This window comes from Scyliorhinus torazame, chromosome 17 (assembly GCF_047496885.1).
Source record: "Scyliorhinus torazame isolate Kashiwa2021f chromosome 17, sScyTor2.1, whole genome shotgun sequence".
NCBI classification, from domain to species: Eukaryota; Metazoa; Chordata; class Chondrichthyes; order Carcharhiniformes; family Scyliorhinidae; genus Scyliorhinus; species Scyliorhinus torazame.
In genome coordinates, this window is record NC_092723.1 from 69,961,157 (window position 1) to 69,980,512 (window position 19,356).

General features: G+C 53.0%; 1 protein-coding gene across 5 annotated transcripts in view; it reads left to right on the plus strand.

The window, feature by feature from the left end:
- LOC140393935 (F-actin-monooxygenase mical1-like) overlaps positions 1–18,654 on the plus strand; it is a 284,293-nt gene extending 265,639 nt beyond the window's left edge. For all 5 annotated transcript variants that reach the window (XM_072480591.1, XM_072480590.1, XM_072480588.1 and 2 more), the window contains 3 exons: positions 14,171–14,258; positions 15,173–15,246; positions 17,388–18,654. In XM_072480591.1, the coding sequence (XP_072336692.1) occupies positions 14,171–14,258; positions 15,173–15,246; positions 17,388–17,584 (359 nt within the window). In that variant the 3' untranslated portion in view covers positions 17,585–18,654. The remainder of the gene's footprint in view (positions 1–14,170; positions 14,259–15,172; positions 15,247–17,387) is intronic.
- The last annotated feature ends 702 nt before the right edge of the window (positions 18,655–19,356 follow it).

The window sequence follows — 19,356 nt, forward strand, 5'->3', positions numbered from 1 at the left end:
TAAGAATGTTGCCATCTGAAGTTTTTATCAGATAAGGGGCGTCATTCTCCGACCCCCCGCCGGGTTGGAGAATCGCCGGGGGCTGCCGTGAATCCCGCCCCCGCCGGTTGCCGAAGTCTCCGGCACCGTTTATTCGGCGGGGGCGGGAATCGGGCCGCGCCGGTTGGCGGGCAGGAGCGGGGAATGGTGCCAGTCATGCTAGCCACCGAGGCTGAAACCGCAAGCGGGGCTTTCGCCATACAGGCAATGGGGTCGATGGTGTTGGATATGGGCGAGGTTATGGAAGGCCTGGGGCTTTCTGTGCATGCGGCTTCCGTGGCCCAGGACAGGGCTGCCCACTCACAGGCAGCCAGGAGCCAGAGCCAGCTGCAGATTGCCATTCTGTCAGGCCATCGCTGAGAGCATCGGCACCATTGCCCAGACCCAGACAGGGATGGCCATCTCCCTGAGCTCCATGGCTGCTAATGTGCAGACCTTGGTTGGTACCAGAGCGGGCCTCTAGCCTGAGCGGTTGCCACCTGTCCCTCTGTGGCCCGCTCCTCTGCTGCAGCCTCCGCCTCCTCTCTGTGAAGCCCCTGCTCCAGCTCCCACATGGCTGCATGCAGGGCAGCGGCCCCCGTCACGGTGGCCAACATCGCTGGAAGATGCTCAAATATTATGATCTAGAGGTGGTGGCGGTAGACAAAGTTTCATCATGGCTCATACCCCTCTCCACAACCAGGTGCCATGGACTACATGGTCACCCTGGTTGGCAGCTCGCACCTCAGCCATGCATGACCCTCACCCCACCCGCCTTGATTCCTGTCGCCCGTCCCTCCTGCCAGGGCCACCGTTTAATGGCACTGCCCTCACCGGGGGCTGCCGTGGGTGCGGCCCTGGATCTACCCGCCGGTGGGGTGCCCTTTGAGGGGTCCGGCACCATCCAAACGGCCGGGCGGCCTACGCTCAGCGAACGCCCGGGGTGGGTGCCCATCAGCATGGCTGCCGTAATGGCGTCCGTGCCGTTGGAACCGCCCTGTCATGGTGGGTGGTTCGCGGCCACCACGACTGTCTCCCCCCTCCCCCCCTTCCTTCCCGACACCTCCCCGACCCTGGAAGGCCTCCCACCCACGCAGCAGCCATGGCCATGCCCGTTTCGGCAGCCCGAGGTCCCCCCACGCCGACCCCTACCTCCTCCGGATGCGTCATCAGTCTACCCGTCTGGCTGTCGATTTGTTATATGTGGTTAGAGCCACGCCGCCGGGACTTCGGCCTATCCTGGGCAGAGAATCGTTGGAGGCCCGGAGAATGCTCGTCGGGTCACCTTCCGCGATTCGCCGGGCCATGTGGTGCACGCCGCGATCACTCGATTTTCGGGGGACCGGTAATTCGCAAAACGGCTATTCTCCAGCCGACTCGGAGAATCCCACCCAATGAGGCCCATTCTCCGGCATTCAACAGAAACAGAAGGCGGGATTCTCCGCGAACCAGTGGGGCGGCCAACTCCGGCGGGACGGAGTGGAGTGAACCATTCCGGCGTCGGGCCGCCCCGAAGGTGCAGAATCCTCCGCACCTTCAGGGGCTAGGCCGGCGGCGGCGTGGTTTGCGCCGCGCCGGCCGGCGCTGAAGGGGCTTGGCGCCACGCCAACTCACACCGAAGGGCGCCCCCCGGCCGAATGCGCGGGAGCGACAGCGTGTGCTGGCATCATCCCAGCGCATGCGCCGGGGTGTTCATTTCCGCATTGGCCATCGCGGACTGTTACAGCGGCCGACGCGGAGGAATAGAGTGCCCCCATGGCACAGGCCCGCGCGCGGATCGGTGGGCCCCGATCGGGCCAGGCCACCGTGGGGGCACCCCCCCCCCCCCCCCGGGGCCAGATCCCCCGCGCCCCCCCCCCCCGAGGACACTGGCGGCCGCCCGCGGAGCTAGGTCCCGCAGGTAAGTACCTGTAAGTACCTGTTGTAATTTACGCCGGCGGGACCGGCCATAAACGGGCGGCAACTCGGCCCATCGCGGGCTGGAGAATTGCCGGGGGGGCCGCTACCAGCGGCCACCGACCGGTGCGGCGCGATTCCCGTCCCCGTCAAATCCCCGGCGCCGGAGAGTTCAGCAGCCGGCAGGGGGGGGGATTCACGCCGCCCCCCAGCGATTCTCCGACCCAGCGGGGGGTCGGAGAATCCTGCCCAGAGTGAGAATCATTCTTCGGCATTCTACAGAAATAGGGCTGGATTCTCCGCAGCCCCGCGCCAAAATCGCGTTTGGTGTGGGGACGGAGAATCCAATTTGGCGCTTAAATTGAGCCAGGCGCCTGTCCGATGATTCTCCGAGCCCTGAAAATCGGCGCGTGCGCATAGTACTCTGTGTGGCTGGGGGCCACTGCCAGAGGCCAGCCCAGAGATCCTCCACTCCCGACCGGCCGACTTCCCGATGGTGTGGAACTAACATGCTATGGCCGGTCGGGATGCTCGCTTGGCGGCTGCGGACTCAGTCCACGGCCGCCCTGGTGGGGGTGCGGAGGATTGGGCACCGGATGGGCCTTATGTGTGGCCGTGGGAGAGATCGGGCCGGACGGATCTTCGGTGCGCAGCCGATCGGGGGGGCCTACATCTTCCAGCTGCCTCCGCGGTAGAGTCCGCCATGGCGCTCGGCGCGGCCGCCGGCGTGCGCATGCGCGGATTCGAAACCGTAAGTGCGGGGGCCTGTATGCGCAGCTAAAACTGTGTGAAGCACTCCGGGTCCCTGCCAGCCCCCTGAAGGTGAGTGGATCAGCTTGTATTTTTGAGGAAACCCGGGAGTGCAACACCAGCGTTTTTACGCCGCAGTGGGGCCATAGCCCTATTTTGGGAGAATCCAGCCCATTGAGTCAGACCCATTCTCTGTCATTAAGCAGAAACAGAGTGAGATCCATTGTCCTGGATTATACAGAAATAGAGTCAGACCCATTCGTCGGCATCCTTCAGAACCGGAATCAAATCCATTCTACAGAAGCGAAATGAGATCCATATTCCCGCATTCCACAAAACGGAGTGACATCCATACTCTGGCATTCTACAGAAACACAATGAGATCCGTACTCTCGTATTCAACAGAAACACAGTGAGATCCATTCTCCCGCATTCTACAGAAGCGGAGTCAGATCAATTCTCTGGCTTTCTACAGTAAATAGAGAGAGACACATTCTCCCACATTCCACAGAAACAGAGTCAGATCTATTCTCCGTCATTCTACAGAAACTGAGTCGGATCCGTATTCCAGCATTCCACAGAAACGGAGTGAGATCCGTATTCCAGCATTCTACAGAAACGGTGTCAGATCCGTACTCCAGCATTCTACAGAGGCGGAGTGAGATCCATTCTCCGGGATTCTACAGGAACGGAGTCAGATCCGTACTCCGCTAACACAGTGATGTCCATTCTCCAGGATGCTATAGAAACGGAGTGAGGTCCATTCTTCGGTAGCCTACGGAATCGGCATTAAATTCATTCTCCAGCATTCGACAGAAAGAGAGTCAGATCCATTCCCCAGCAGTATCCAAAAACGGACTGATGCCCATTCGCCCGCATTCTGCAGAAACCGAGTGCGGTCCATTCCCGGCATTCCACAGAAACGGAGTGAGATCCGTACTCCAGCATTCTACAGAAACGGAGTGAGGTCCATTCTTCGGGATTCTACAAAAACGGAGTCAAATCAGGGGCGGGATTCACCCCTACCCGGCGGGGTGGGGGGTCCCGGCAGGGCGGAGTGGCGTGAACCACTCCGGCGTCAGGCCGCCCCAAAGGTGCGGAATCCTCCACACCTTCAGGGGCTAGGCCTACCCCGGAGTGGTTGGCGCCCCGCCGGCCGGCGGTAAAGGGGCTTGGCGCCACGCAAAATGGCGCCGAAGAGCGTCCGCCGGCTGGCGTGGGTCGGCGCATGCGCGGGAGCGCAGGCTCATGCTGGCGTCATCCCCGTGAATGCGCAGAGGGATTCACTTCCGCACCGGCAATGGAGGATGACCACAGCCTCTGGTGCGGAAGGATAGACTGCCCCCATGGCACAGGCCCGCCCACGGATCGGTGGGCCCCGACTAAGGGACACCTCCCGGGGCCAGATCCCCCCACGACTCCCCAAGAGCCCCGGAGCCCACCCACGCCGCCAGGACCCGCCGGTAAGGGACCAACTCTAATTTACACCGGTGGGACTGGCATAGAACGGGAGGGACTTCGGCCCATTACGGGCCGGAGAATCCGGACAGCCCCGGGGCCCATTGTGTCGTGCCGGACCCCGCCATTCTCCGAGGAGGCGGCGCGACTCACACCGGGCCGGTTTTTGGGGGGCGGGAGAATTGGGAGGACGGCGGGGGCGGGATTCATACTGACCCCCGGCGATTCTCCCACCTGGCGGGGGGTCGGAGAATCCCGCCCCTGTTCTCCGGGAGACTACAGAAACAGAGTGAGAACCATTCTTCGGCATTCTACAGAAATAGGGCTGGATTCTCCGCAGCACCGCGCCAAAATCGCGTTTGGTGTGGGGGCGGAGAATCCAATTTGGCGCTTAAATCAGGCCAGGCACCTGTCCGATGATTCTCCGGGCCTGAAAATCGACGCGTGTGCATAGTACTCTGTGCGGCTGGGGGCCACTGCCAGAGGCCAGCCCAGAGATCCGGAAGTGCGGGGGCCCGTATGCGCAGCTAAAACTGTGTGAAGCACTCCCGGTCCCTGCCAGCCCCCTGAAAGTGAGGGGATCAGCTTGTATTTTTGAGGAAACCCGGGAGTGCAACACCAGCGTTTTTACGCTGCTTTGGGGCCATAGCCCTATTTTGGGAGAATCCAGCCCATGGAGTGAGATCCATTCTCTGTCATTAAACAGAAACAGAGTGAGATCCATTGTCCTGGATTATACAGAAATAGAGTCAGACCCATTCGTCGGCATCCTTCAGAACCGGAATCAAATCCATTCTACAGAAGCAAAATGAGATCCATATTCCCGCATTCCACAAAACGGAGTGACATCCATACTCTGGCATTCTACAGAAACACAGTGAGATCCATTCTCCGGCATTCCACAGGAAGTGATGCCCATTCCCCCCCATTCTGCAGAAACAGAGGCAGATCCGTAACCTGGTATTCAACAGAAACACAGTCAGATCCATTCTCTGGCATTCTACAGAAACAGAGTGAGATCCATTCACCGGCAGAATACAAAAACAGAGTCAGATACATACTCCGGCAGTGTACAGAAACAGAGTCAGATACATACTCCGGCAGTATACAGAAACAGAGTCAGATACATACTCCGGCAGTATACAGAAACAGAGTCAGATACATGCTCCGGCAGTATACAGAAACAGAGTCAGATACATACTCCGGCAGTATACAGAAACAGAGTCAGATACATACTCCGGCAGTATACAGAAACAGAGTCAGATACATACTCCGGCAGTATACAGAAACAGAGTCAGATACATACTCTGGCAGTATACAGAAACAGAGTAAGATACATACTCCGGCAGTATACAGAAACAGAGTAAGATACATACTCCGGCAGTATACAGAAACAGAGTCAGATACATACTACGGCAGTATACAGAAACAGAGTAAGATACATACTCCGGCAGTATACAGAAACAGAGTCAGATCCATTCTCTGGCATTCTACAGAAACAGAGTGAGATCCATTCACCGGCAGACTACAGAAACAGAGTAAGATACATACTCCGGCAGTATACAGAAACAGAGTAAGATACATACTCCGGCAGTATACAGAAACAGAGTAAGATACATACTCCGGCAGTATACAGAAACAGAGTCAGATACATACTCCGGCAGTATACAGAAACAGAGTCAGATACATACTCCGGCAGTATACAGAAACAGAGTCAGATACATACTCCGGCAGTATACAGAAACAGAGTAAGATACATACTCCGGCAGTGTACAGAAACAGAGTAAGATACATACTCCGGCAGTGTGCAGAAACAGAGTCAGATACATACTCCGGCAGTATACAGAAACAGAATCAGATACATACTCAGGCAGTATAGAGAAACAGAGTCAGATACATACTCCGGCAGTATACAGAAACAGAGTCAAATACATGCTCCGGCAGTATACAGAAACAGAGTCAGATGCATACTCTGGCAGTATACAGAAACAGAGTAAGATACATACTCCGGCAGTATACAGAAACAGAGTCAGATACATACTCCGGCAGTATACAGAAACAGAGTCAGATACATACTCCGGCAGTATACAGAAACAGAGTCAGATACATACTCCGGCAGTATACAGAAACAGAGTCAGATACATACTCCGGCAGTGTACAGAAACAGAGTAAGATACATACTCCGGCAGTATGCAGAAACAGAGTAAGATACATACTCCGGCAGTGTACAGAAACAGAGTCAGATACATACTCCGGCAGTATACAGAAACAGAGTCAGATACATACTCCGGCAGTATACAGAAACAGAGTCAGATACATACTCCGGCAGTATACAGAAACAGAGTCAGATACATACTCCGGCAGTATACAGAAACAGAGTAAGATACATACTCCGGCAGTATACAGAAACAGAGTCAGATACATACTACGGCAGTATACAGAAACAGAGTAAGATACATACTCCGGCAGTATACAGAAACAGAGTCAGATCCATTCTCTGGCATTCTACAGAAACAGAGTGAGATCCATTCACCGGCAGACTACAAAAACAGAGTCGGATACATACTCTGGCAGTATACAGAAACAGAGTAAGATACATACTCCGGCAGTATACAGAAACAGAGTCAGAAACATACTCCGGCAGTATACAGAAACAGAGTAAGATACATACTCCGGCAGTATACAGAAACAGAGTCAGATACATACTCCGGCAGTATACAGAAACAGAGTCAGATACATACTCCGGCAGTGTACAGAAACAGAGTCAGATACATACTCCGGCAGTATACAGAAACAGAGTCAGATACATACTCCGGCAGTATACAGAAACAGAGTCAGATACATACTCCGGCAGTATACAGAAACAGAGTCAGATACATACTCCGGCAGTATACAGAAACAGAGTAAGATACATACTCCGGCAGTATACAGAAACAGAGTCAGATACATACTACGGCAGTATACAGAAACAGAGTAAGATACATACTCCGGCAGTATACAGAAACAGAGTCAGATCCATTCTCTGGCATTCTACAGAAACAGAGTGAGATCCATTCACCGGCAGACTACAAAAACAGAGTCAGATACATACTCTGGCAGTATACAGAAACAGAGTAAGATACATACTCCGGCAGTATACAGAAACAGAGTCAGAAACATACTCCGGCAGTATACAGAAACAGAGTCAGATACATACTCCGGCAGTATACAGAAACAGAGTCAGAAACATACTCCGGCAGTATACAGAAACAGAGTAAGATACATACTCCGGCAGTATACAGAAACAGAGTCAGATACATACTCCGGCAGTATACAGAAACAGAGTGAGATCCATTCACCGGCAGACTACAAAAACAGAGTCAGATACATACTCTGGCAGTATACAGAAACAGAGTAAGATACATACTCCGGCAGTATACAGAAACAGAGTCAGAAACATACTCCGGCAGTATACAGAAACAGAGTCAGATACATACTCCGGCAGTATACAGAAACAGAGTCAGATACATACTCCGGCAGTATACAGAAACAGAGTCAGATACATACTCCGGCAGTGTACAGAAACAGAGTCAGATACATACTCTGGCAGTGTACAGAAACAGAGTCAGATACATACTCCGGCAGTATACAGAAACAGAGTCAGATACATACTCCGGCAGTATACAGAAACAGAGTCAGATACATACTCCGGCAGTGTACAGAAACAGAGTCAGATACATACTCCGGCAGTATACAGAAACAGAGTCAGATACATACTCCGGCAGTGTACAGAAACAGAGTCAGATACATACTCCGGCAGTGTACAGAAACAGAGTCAGATACATACTCCGGCAGTGTACAGAAACAGAGTCAGATACATACTCCGGCAGTGTACAGAAACAGAGTCAGATACATACTCCGGCAGTGTACAGAAACAGAGTCAGATACATACTCCGGCAGTATACAGAAACAGAGTCAGATACATACTCCGGCAGTATACAGAAACAGAGTCAGATACATACTCCGGCAGTATACAGAAACAGAGTCAGATACATACTCAGGCAGTATACAGAAACAGAGTCAGATACATACTCCGGCAGTATACAGAAACAGAGTCAGATACATACTCCGGCAGTGTACAGAAACAGAGTCAGATACATACTCCGGCAGTGTACAGAAACAGAGTCAGATACATACTCCGGCAGTGTACAGAAACAGAGTAAGATACATACTCCGGCAGTGTACAGAAACAGAGTCAGATACATACTCCGGCAGTGTACAGAAACAGAGTCAGATACATACTCCGGCAGTGTACAGAAACAGAGTCAGATACATACTCCGGCAGTGTACAGAAACAGAGTCAGATACATACTCCGGCAGTATACAGAAACAGAGTCAGATACATACTCCGGCAGTATACAGAAACAGAGTCAGATACATACTCCGGCAGTGTACAGAAACAGAGTCAGATACATACTCCGGCAGTATACAGAAACAGAGTCAGATACATACTCCGGCAGTATACAGAAACAGAGTCAGATACATACTCCGGCAGTGTACAGAAACAGAGTCAGATACATACTCCGGCAGTGTACAGAAACAGAGTCAGATACATACTCCGGCAGTATACAGAAACGGTGTCAGATCCATACTCCAGCATTCTACAGAAACGGAGTGAGATCCATTCCCGGCATTCCACAGAAACGGAATGTGGTCCATACACCGGCTTTCTACAGAAACGGTGTTAGATCCGTACTCCGGCATTCTACAGAAACGGAGTGAGGCCCATTCCTCGGTATTCTACGGAGTTGGCATTAAATTTATTCTCCAGCACTCTGCAGAAACAGTCAAATCCATTGGCCAGCATTCTACAGAAACAGAGTAAGATACATACTCTGGCAGTATACAAAAACGGACTGATGCCCATTCTCCAGCATTCCACAGAAACAGAGTGCGGTCCATTCTCCGGCATTCTACAGAAACGGAGTCCGATCGGTACTCCGGCATTCTACAGAAAAGGAGTAAGGTCCATTCTTCGGCATTGTACAGAAACGGAGTCAGGTCCATTCTCCAGTAGTCTACAGAAACGGAGTCGGATCCGTACTCGGCTAACACAATGATATCCATTCTCCGGGATTCTACAGAAACGGAATCAGATCCATTCACCAGTATTCTACAGAAATGGAGTGAGACACATTCTCCCGCATTCCACAAAAACGGAGTGCGATCCATTCTCCCACATTCTACAGAATCGGCATGAGATTCATTCTCCGGCATCCTACAGAAATGGCATTAGACCCATTTTCCAGCGTTCCACAGAAAGGGACTGAGATCCATTCTCCGTCATTCTACAGGAACGGAGTTAGATCCGTACTCCGCTAACACAGTGAGATCCATTCTCCGGGATTCTACAGAAACGGAGTCAGATCTGGGGCGTGATTATCCCCTACCCGGGGCGGGGGGTCCCAGCAGGATGGAGTGGCGTGCACCACTCCAGCGTCGGGCCGCCCCAAAGGTGCGGAATCCTCCGCACTTTCAGGGGCTAGGCCCGCCCCGGAGTGGTTGGCGCCCCACTGGCTGGCAGGAAAGGGCCACGCCAAATGGCGCTGAAGAGCCTCCGCCGGCCGGTGCGAGTCAGCGCATGCGTGGGAGCGCAAGCGCGTGCTGGCGTCATCCCCGCGCATGCGCAGAGGGATTCACTCCCGCACCGGCAATGGCGGCCTCCGATGCAGAAGGAATAGAGTGCCCCCACGGCACAGGCCCGCCCGCGGATCGGTGGGCCCCGGCCGCGGGACAGGCCACCGTGGGGGCACGTCCCGGGGCCAGATCCACCCGCGACCCCCCAAGAACCCCGGAGACCGCTCGCGCCGCCAGGTCCCGCTGGTAAGGAACCAACTCTAATCTATGCTGGCTACAGAAACAGAGTGAGATCCATTCTCCGGGATTCTACAGAAACGGAGTCAGATCTATTCTCCCGCATTCTACAGAAACGGAGTTAGATCTGGGGCGGGATTCTCCGAGCGGGGGGTGGGGTGAATCCTGCCCGCTGCTCCGTCGCCGGCTGCCGAATTCTCCGGCGCTGGGATTTTGGCGGGGGTGGGAATCGCGCCGCTCCGGTCGGCCCCCCGGCGATTCTCCACCCCGCGATTCTCCACCCCGGCTGCCCGATTTCGGCTGGTCCCGCTGGCGTAAATCATACCAGGTCCGTACCGGCGGGACCTGGCACTACGGTCGGCCTGCAGAGACCTCCGCGGGGGGGGGGGGGGGGTCCCCACGGTGGCCTGGCCCGCAATCGGGGCCCACCGATCCGCGGGCGAGTCTGTGCCGTGGGGGCACTCTTTCCCTCCGCTCCGGCCGCTGTAATCGTCCGCCATGGCCGGCGCGGAGAAGAACCCCCCTGTGCATGTGCTGGGATGATGCCAGTACACGCTGCCGCTCCCGCGCATGCGCCAACTTGTGCCGGCCGGCGGAGTACGTTCGGCGCCAGTTGGCGCGGCGCCAACCCCGCCGGCCCCGGCCTAGCCCCTGAAATTGAGGAGGATTCCATACCTTGCGTGCGGCCCGACGCCGGAGTGGTTCACGCCACCCCTCGGCGCCGGTACAGCCCGACCCGCCGGTTAGGGGAGAATCCCGCCCCAGATCCATTCTCCGGCATCCTACAGAAACGGCGAGAGCCCCATAATCCCGCATCCTACAGAAATGGAGTGAGATCCAAACTCCGGGATTCTACAGAAAGGGAATCACGTTCTTCGATGTTCTGCAGAATCAGAGTCACATCCGTTCTCCGGCATTCTACAGAAACGGAGTCAGATCAATTCTCCAGCTTTGTACACCAAATAGAGTGAGACACATTCTCCAGCATTCTACAGAAACGGAGTGAGATCCATTCTCCCGCATTTTTCAGAAAGGGAGTGAGTCTCAGGCTGGATTCTCCATCGGCAGGATGCTCAGTTTTGCCGGCAGCGCACTCACACCCGCGGATTTCCCATCAGCTTGGGTGTGCCCACAATAGGAAACGCCATTGGCCGGCTGCCAAGATGGCTGTCCTGCTGCCAGCGAGCGGGCGCATCGTCAAAAACCGGCACGGCAGGATGGAGAATTCCATACCCTGGGCGTGAATTGGAGTGTTCTGCCGTCGGGAACGCCGTCGCGTTTCACGGCGGTGCGAAACAGGTGCGAGGACTACCGATTCTGGCCCCCACAGGTTCATGCGCGGGGGAATTCTTCAGCACGCAGGCCCCGACGCAACATGGCGTGGGGTTCAGGGCCGGCCGCGCAACAAAGCAGGCCTCGGGGGGGGGGCCCCGATCGCGGGCCAGACCCCATCGGAGGCCCCCCCGGGGACGGAGACCCCCCCCCCCCTCAGGCCGCCCCCCGACCCTTCGCACAGAGTTCCCGCCGGCAGCGACCAGGTGTGGATGGCGCCGGCGGGACTCTGGTATTTCCGCGCGGCCACTCGGCCCATCCGGGCTGGAGAATCGGCAGAGAGTCGCGCACAGCAGCCCGCGACTGAAGCCGTGTCAAACGTGCCGGCGCAAATGGCGCCGATTCTCCGCACCTCAGAGAATCGCGCGCCGGCATCGGGGCGACATGGCGCGGTTGTGGCAATTCTCCGGCACGGGGCTCGGAGAATCGCGCCCCCTTTCTTCACATTCCGCATTTTACAGAAACCGAGTGCGGTCCACTCTCCCACATTCTTCAGAACCGGAGATCCATTCTTTAAAAAAAAAATTTAGAGTACCCAATTATTTTTTCCAATTAAGGGGCAATTTAGTTTGGCCAATCCACCTATCCTGCACGTCTTTGGGTTGTGGGGACGAAACCCACGTAAACACGGGGAGAATGTGCAAACTCCACACGGACAGTGACCCAGAGCCGGGATCGAACCTGGGACCTCAGCGGCATGAGTGAGATCCATTCTTCTGCATTCAGCAGAACCGGAGTGAGCCATAGGGCTGGATTCTCCAATCCTGCGTCTATGTCCACAGCATCCGTCCGGTGTTATGACCAGAAAGTCGGCGCTGCCCCGCACTGATCCTATGGCCGGTGGGGACCTAGCAGCCACGCGGTGTGAAGCCCCCAGCCAATGGAGCATGGCAGGGTCCATGGCCGTGCATGCCCATTGGCCTGCGGCGGTCACGCCGTGCAACATGGCACCAGCCGCGCGCGGACCCACCCTGCCAATTACTTCCCCCCTGTAACCAGCATCACTACCCCTGGCACACCCCCACCAGTCCCCCCCAACGCAGCCACCCCCTGCCAGTGAAATGCCACCCCCCCCCCCCCCCCGCCCCCCCCCCCCCCCCCCCCGACTGTGGCGATGCTGGACTCGGTCCGTAGCTTCATGTGAGATCCCCGAACGGTGTGAGCACACGTGTCCCACGCCGTCGGGGACTCGGCCCATCGGGGGAGGGCCTCAGGTGATGTCCTGAGGCCGTCCATACAGCTTGCAGCGTACTACATAAACAGGGATTCTACGGCCGATTGCAGAGCAGGATTTTGGGTTCAGCGATCAGAAAATCCATTCTGCCTCTACCTGCAGAACCTGAGTGAGACCCATTCTTCCTCATTCTACAGAACCGGAGTGAGACCCAGGGCTGGATTCTCCGGTCGCCGACGCCGGAATCGCGTTCGGCGATCGGCCGGAGAACCAAAGTTCCCGCCTCTTTCGCGTAACTCCTCCCACTCCAAAGCAGTGTACTCAGTGAGTACGCCGCGCAACGTATCAATGGCCTCAAGACGTTGCCTGAGGTCCGGCCCCGATGCTCCGCCCCCAACCAGCTGAGTTCCCAACAGCGTCGGTCGCTTGTGGTCTCATCTGTCGGGAACTCGGCGTGGCGGCTGCAGGCACAGTCGGGGGAGGGACGATCCGCGGGCAGTGGGGACTTTATCAGGAGCTGGGGGCACTATGGGGGGGGGCGGTCCGGGGCACGCCAGCCGACCAAAGGGGGGGGACACTATTTTGCGGGCCGGGTCCACGAGCAGCCTCCGTCAGGTAGCACGGCGCTGCCACTGCAGGCCACCGCCATGCACATCCGCGGCCATGGACACGGCAATTCTTTGGGCCATATCGGCAGCTAGAGCCGGGTGCTCTTCGCTGCCATCCTGCTAGCCCCCAGCTACACCGAGGATTGGTGGCCGTTTTAAGCCACTGTTCCCATACCGCGTGGGGACAAAGCCGCAGAATTGAAGAATCCAGCCCCTATTCTCCCTCACTTTATAGAACCGGAGTGAGATCATCGGCGCGATTCTCTGCTTGACGACACCTATTTTGTAATTGGCGATCAAGCGATGAATCCTTTTTTAGGCCAGAACCGGGGCGGAGCCTGTTTTCGGGTGCTCCGCGCCCTCCAAAATGGCATCATCGGGGAGTACACCGCACGCTTCAGGGCGTTACCTGAAGGTCCTCCCCCAAAACTCCGCCTCCGATGGGCCGAGTTCACGACAGCGCGGTTCACTTGTGCTCTCAGTTTTCGTGAACCTCGCGTGGCGGCTGCGACTGTGTAGAACAGTGTCTTGAGCTCTGCGTCTTTGAACCTTGGGGCCGCTCTTCGTTGACCTAACTACTTGGCTGGAATGAGAATGTGTGGGGGAGTAAGTCCCAATCTTCTGCATTCTACAGAAATGGAGTGAGTCCCATTTTCCCCGCATTCTACAGAAATGGAGTGAGTCCCGTTCTCCTGCATTCTACAGAAATGGAGTGAGACCCATTCTCCTACATTCTACAGAAACAGAGTAAGACCCATATTCCTACATTCTCCAAAATCGGAGTGAGACCTATACTCTGACATTCCCCAAAAATTGGACTAAGACCCATTCTCCCACACACCACATCTGCCGTCTGCAGTCAGCATATATTAAGAGGAGCTTCGACAGGATCGAGGGAATTGTGGAGAAAGAGATGTCAAGTTGTGCAACTAAAGGGTAATAAAGTCACGAAAGACACAGAAGCAGATGTGTGCTCACAGCAAATCTGATGCCTCCCTGACAGTTTGCGGAGACTGAGGTTTATCAATAAAGGGATGGCATTGTTGGATCTACTTGGTCCTAAACATTCTTTTTGTGACAGGTGAGCAGCAAGATTTAATGCAGCAGTGGATCGCACTCGTGCAAGAAAAAAACCAACTTCTGAGTGAAGAGTCCGAATTAATGATACAGTGAGAACAATTCAAGTCCTGAATATATTCATTGTACTGTGTCTTAAAGGAATTTCAGCACCTTATACAAAGCCCAAGTAACCGTAATTGTCTTCAATACAATAAATAGAAAAGGGCAATAGCAATTCTTTCAGCGTGAAATGTTCTAGAATAATAGACATTCTTACAGTGATAGTGTTGCAATGTAATTCAACCCTACAGTGGAGGGTTGATATAGAGGGGGAGATATGGTGGGTATGGTGGTTGGGTTGGTGGGTATGGGGGGTGGGGTTAATGAATTAGGTAGTGGGGATAGTGGATATTGGAGGTGGGGATGGTGAATATGGGGTTTGGGCATGGTGGATATGGAGGTGTGGGAATGGTGGATATGAGAGGTGGGCATGGTGGATATGGGGTGGGGCTGGTGAATATGGGGGCGGGATGGTGGAAATGGGAATGGTGGATATGGGAATGGTGGATATGCGGTTGGGGTGCTGGATATGATGGGTGGTGAATATGGGGGTGTGAGATGCTGGATATGGACATGTGGGGGTGGTGGAAATGGTGTGGGATGCTGAATCTGAATGGGTGGTGGTGGATATGGGGATGGGATGTTGGATATGGGCTTGTGGGGGTGGTGGATATAGGGGGACTGGATGGTGGATAGGAAGAAGTGAGGATACTAATTAGGGTGGTGGGTATGGGGGGTATAGTCTGTAGGATGCTTCTGTTTTCTGAAGCTGTGGAGGGGAACGAGAGGAAAATTAAAGTAAAGAATTATCTTTGTTGTTTTAATAGAGTAAAGAGTTTTGCATGCAAAGAGATGGTTTGGAAGCTCTTAGTGGGATTGGTTCTGTAAAGTGTATGTGTGTAACTGGAAGGCCCATTGGTCATAAGGAAAGACTCAATTGTTGTTTTATATGTTTAATGCTCAGTGGCCGTGAGCTGGAATTGGAGGATCAGAAAAGCAGACTGGAACAGGACCTAAGGAGATACATGGGTTTGAATGGTAGGTGACATTCCTCTACATATCTCTCATTATTTTCCTATACATGTCCATATTCCTCCTTTCAGCGCCTCACCAACCTTTCCTTCCCAGAGCCTTTTCTATTGATTTACCTGCACAAAACATTGAGACAACTTCCATTGAAAATTACCCCTGTTGTGGAGTACTGGTACCACAAGGTGGCAGTGTTGAGGGAAGCTTTTAAAAACAATTCCCCGATACTCTTTTTTTTTTGCAAAACTATATTTTATTCATAAAATATTACAAACATTTCAAAATGGGCATCACACAAAGTGCAATAATATTCACATTTTCTAGATAGATCACGCTGCACTCTGAGGTGCTTCAATACAATTGCAAACATGTAGGGCGGGATTCTCCGTCCTGCCGCACCCGTTTTCTGGTGCGACCCCCCCCCCCCCCCTGCCGGCAGTGGGATCCTCCATTCCGGCAGCCAGACAATGGGGTTTCCCATTGTGGCCACCTCCACACCGCCGGGAAACCCCGGCATGAGTGCGCTGCAGGAAAAGCAGAGGTTCCCACCGATGGAGAATTGCGCTGGTAATATTCACAATAACATATACATTCAGTGTGAGTCATAAAGCACGAGGAGGTCTGTACAATTCCCAGCCCCCTGGTGTACAATTTCCTCTTTTTTTTTGTGCAAAAATATACTTCATTCGTAAAATATCGGAAGGAACATTTTAAACATTTCAAAATGGCCATCACACATATTGCAATAATATTCAGGTTCTCTACATGTATTGGGTGGGAATCTCCGTCAGCTGGCAATGCAATCGCGAAATGCGAACGGGCGGAGAATCGGTCTCAATGCCGAAATTGCAGTGGGGCCCGATTTGACGCCAAATCGCAATTCTCCATCGCCTCGACAGTGGCGACAATGCGCTCCAGAATGCAAGTACAGTAAACACCATTTGCATATCATTAGCGAGCTTGACCCGGTATTCTCCAGGGCCTCCGCGATTCTCTGCTTCCACTGGGGCGAATTCCCCACGGCGAGGTTCACTTGTGCTTTTAAAAATCATGAAACCGGTGTTGTGGCTGATGAGGGAGAGGGGGTACGGAAAGTGTCCAACAGCGCCATAGTTTGCTGATAATTGTGCCGATGGCCGGGGGGTGCTTCTGCCAGGGTCGAGGGGAGTAGCTGGGGGTGGCCAGGAGGTGGGCCGTGGGGTCGGGTGGATGGGCACAGAACACCAGTGCTGCAGCCGGCAAGGCAGCCATGCAGCTGCACACGCCGCTGTCTGCCCACTGTGAACTTAGGGCCACAGAACGTATGGGTGTCCCCACAGGCCATCACCCCTAGGTGCCCTCTGGCCCCAGGCAACCCATCAGTTGTATGGGCAGGCTCCAGCGCAACCAGTGCCATCTTGTTGGCCTGGGATGGTTTGTGTGGGGAGTGATGTGCGTATATGCGCCTGCAGCTTGTCGGCCTCCTGAGTGTCAATCGCAAATCTGGTGAATGCGGCACCGTTTCTCATTGGAATCAATTGTGTTCAACGTGGCGACGGTGCTAGCCCCTCAATGGTCATTGAATTGGTCCAGGTGTGGCACCAGTTTAGCTGTCATGGAAGTCCACAAATCCTGCCCCGGCATCAACACTAGTCTCAGGGATGGAGAATACAGCTGGTTATCATTTATTCAGTGAGTTCCCGAGCTCAATTTTACATATTAAGGAATTGGTGAACCTAGGCTGGTTGCTTCCCCAAGCTGAGGGGAAGGGAAATGCAGTCACCCTACAATGGGTAACAAGCATGAGAAGAGCCTCCAAGGATGCTATTTGACATGGGCGACCTTCACTCAAGCAAGGTTGACATCTGAATAACATTGGCAGCTAATGACAGTGCAACGCATCATGAAAGCAATGGCTGGCCGACAAACATGTTTGCGGACAACTGCTATGTGATGGCAGACTGGGGCAGAGGAAAAGAAGGTCTCTATATATGAAAATTTTATCGGAACAAAGGCCTACATTTTCCGGTTTCTCCTGTATATGGCAGAAATCTTGGCGGGTGGGATGGATAATTTGACTGACCCATTGACTTCGGGCAGGGAAAATTCTACCCAAAGTCTTAATTCTGATACCTTGCTCACATGTTGACTGTTGCCTCTTCACTTTACAGAGACAAAGAAGACACAGAAGGACCGCCTTGAGGAGGAGAGGATTTACAAGGAGATGATTGAGGTGGTCAAGATGAGGGACAAACTGGTCACATTCTTGGAGCAGCAGAGACTCGGGGAACAAGGGCAACATGCAGTCGTGGTGCCTGGGGCTGCAGCCAGAGACCTCACTCCAGCTGCCTCCATTACCTGGGTATGAATATAGCTGTTAATTTCAAGTGGACCGAGATTATTCAGATTGGAGAAGTACTCCCATCAGAAAACCCTTACAAGGGCTTTATCGTTGAATATTCATGGAGAACACCTCAGCTTTCATATTTATTAAAGAAAATTCAGCAATATTTCCGAGAACCTCATTTTTGTAATTTGCTATTTAGTAACCGAGCCTTATGATTGAGGCCTCTTCCTCTTGGAATATTGAGCAACTGAGGACTTTTTGAGGCTCAGCCTTGGATTCTAGGCCTGTCTCTCTGTTGCCCGCATTGTTCATTGTTTCCACTGCACTAGAGGATCTAAACCCAACCCCAAAATGATAAAATCAGTAAATTTACCTCAAACATGTTTCTGTCATAAATACATTACATTTCTGTCTTAAATACATTACAAGTAGATTTTGGATTTCACCAGAAATATTCAAAATGTTTTTTCTCAAACACTCCATTCAAGATTTTCCTCACATATTTGAAATGCTCTGCTTTATCTGACTGGCATCAAGTTGTTGATATGAAAGGAAGGTATAGTCTGCTTTACCTTGGAGCCAGCTCTGCACAAGGGCACATTACCCAGGAATCTGCTAATACAAATGAATAACCGCAGCCTTAGTCACTAGCACAGCTCAGGGTGCACTAGGTTCTCACCTTACCCTCATTGGAACTGCTCAGCAACAGTAAAATAACCACAGTCCCACATGACCATAGGCTGCTTTCCCCTTTGAGGGACGGGGAGCTGATTCGTGGTGATTTAACCTGAGGATCACCACACTCAGGCAAGGGGCTAGGTTGAGAAAGTGGGCCTTCAGGAATAACCTCAGCCAGTACAGGAATTGAATCCACGCTGTTGGCCTCGCTCTGCATCACGAACCAGCCGTCCAGCCAACACTCTTACAAAAAACTGTTTCTGCTCATGATGTATATTCCCTGTTTCATCAAGTGCTATTGTAAAAAAAAATATCTTATAAGTTAGATTCTACATCAACCATGTATTAAGAATAATGTATGTTTTTTTAATTCTGTACACTGTAAGTGCTGAATAAAAGGGAATTTTCAAGTCTCTGGTCCGAAAAGTGTTTTAAGATGAAGATTGCAGAATCTAAGCCATCATATAACCTACAGTCAGCTTCAACTGTAACACTGAGGTTTGGAGTGTTGTTCTGCCACTGTAGTCGCTATTCGGTTCCCACAGTGAAGGTGCTAGTCGCCATTGGCATAGTTCTTTACTTGGTGGGTGTGCATTAATTCCACGTGATGCACCAGAGTTAGGAGTGGCACTGGCACTGAATTTCTGGCCAAAAGGTCACACTTCCCACCCATTTGCTCCAGTATAATCATCACGCCCAGCATTTCAACCACTTGCAGCAGGGACTAGTTGCTGCTATAACTGATGCCGTCACTAGATACGGAAAGGCAAGAGCCGTTACAATTACCGCCAGTTAAAATGTCCATGGGCGGGATTCTCTATCCACTCATGCCGACAGGATTCTCCGGCCCCACTGCAGTGAATGGGAGATTTGGCTGAGCACCAAATTCTCCGTCGTTGCTAGCAGGTGACTGAACACGAAAATAAAATTACCATCCCCGTATTGCAGAACATATATGTAAATCTCCTTCTGCCGCTGTTTTGTTAATTTGCATACCACTCTCCTACATATTAGCTGGCATAATTAGCACTGTGTGGGATCTGCCTGGAATGCACTGTTCCTTTAATTAATGTCATCTGTTAATGAGTACTACGCAGAGGCTTTCATGTCAAAGT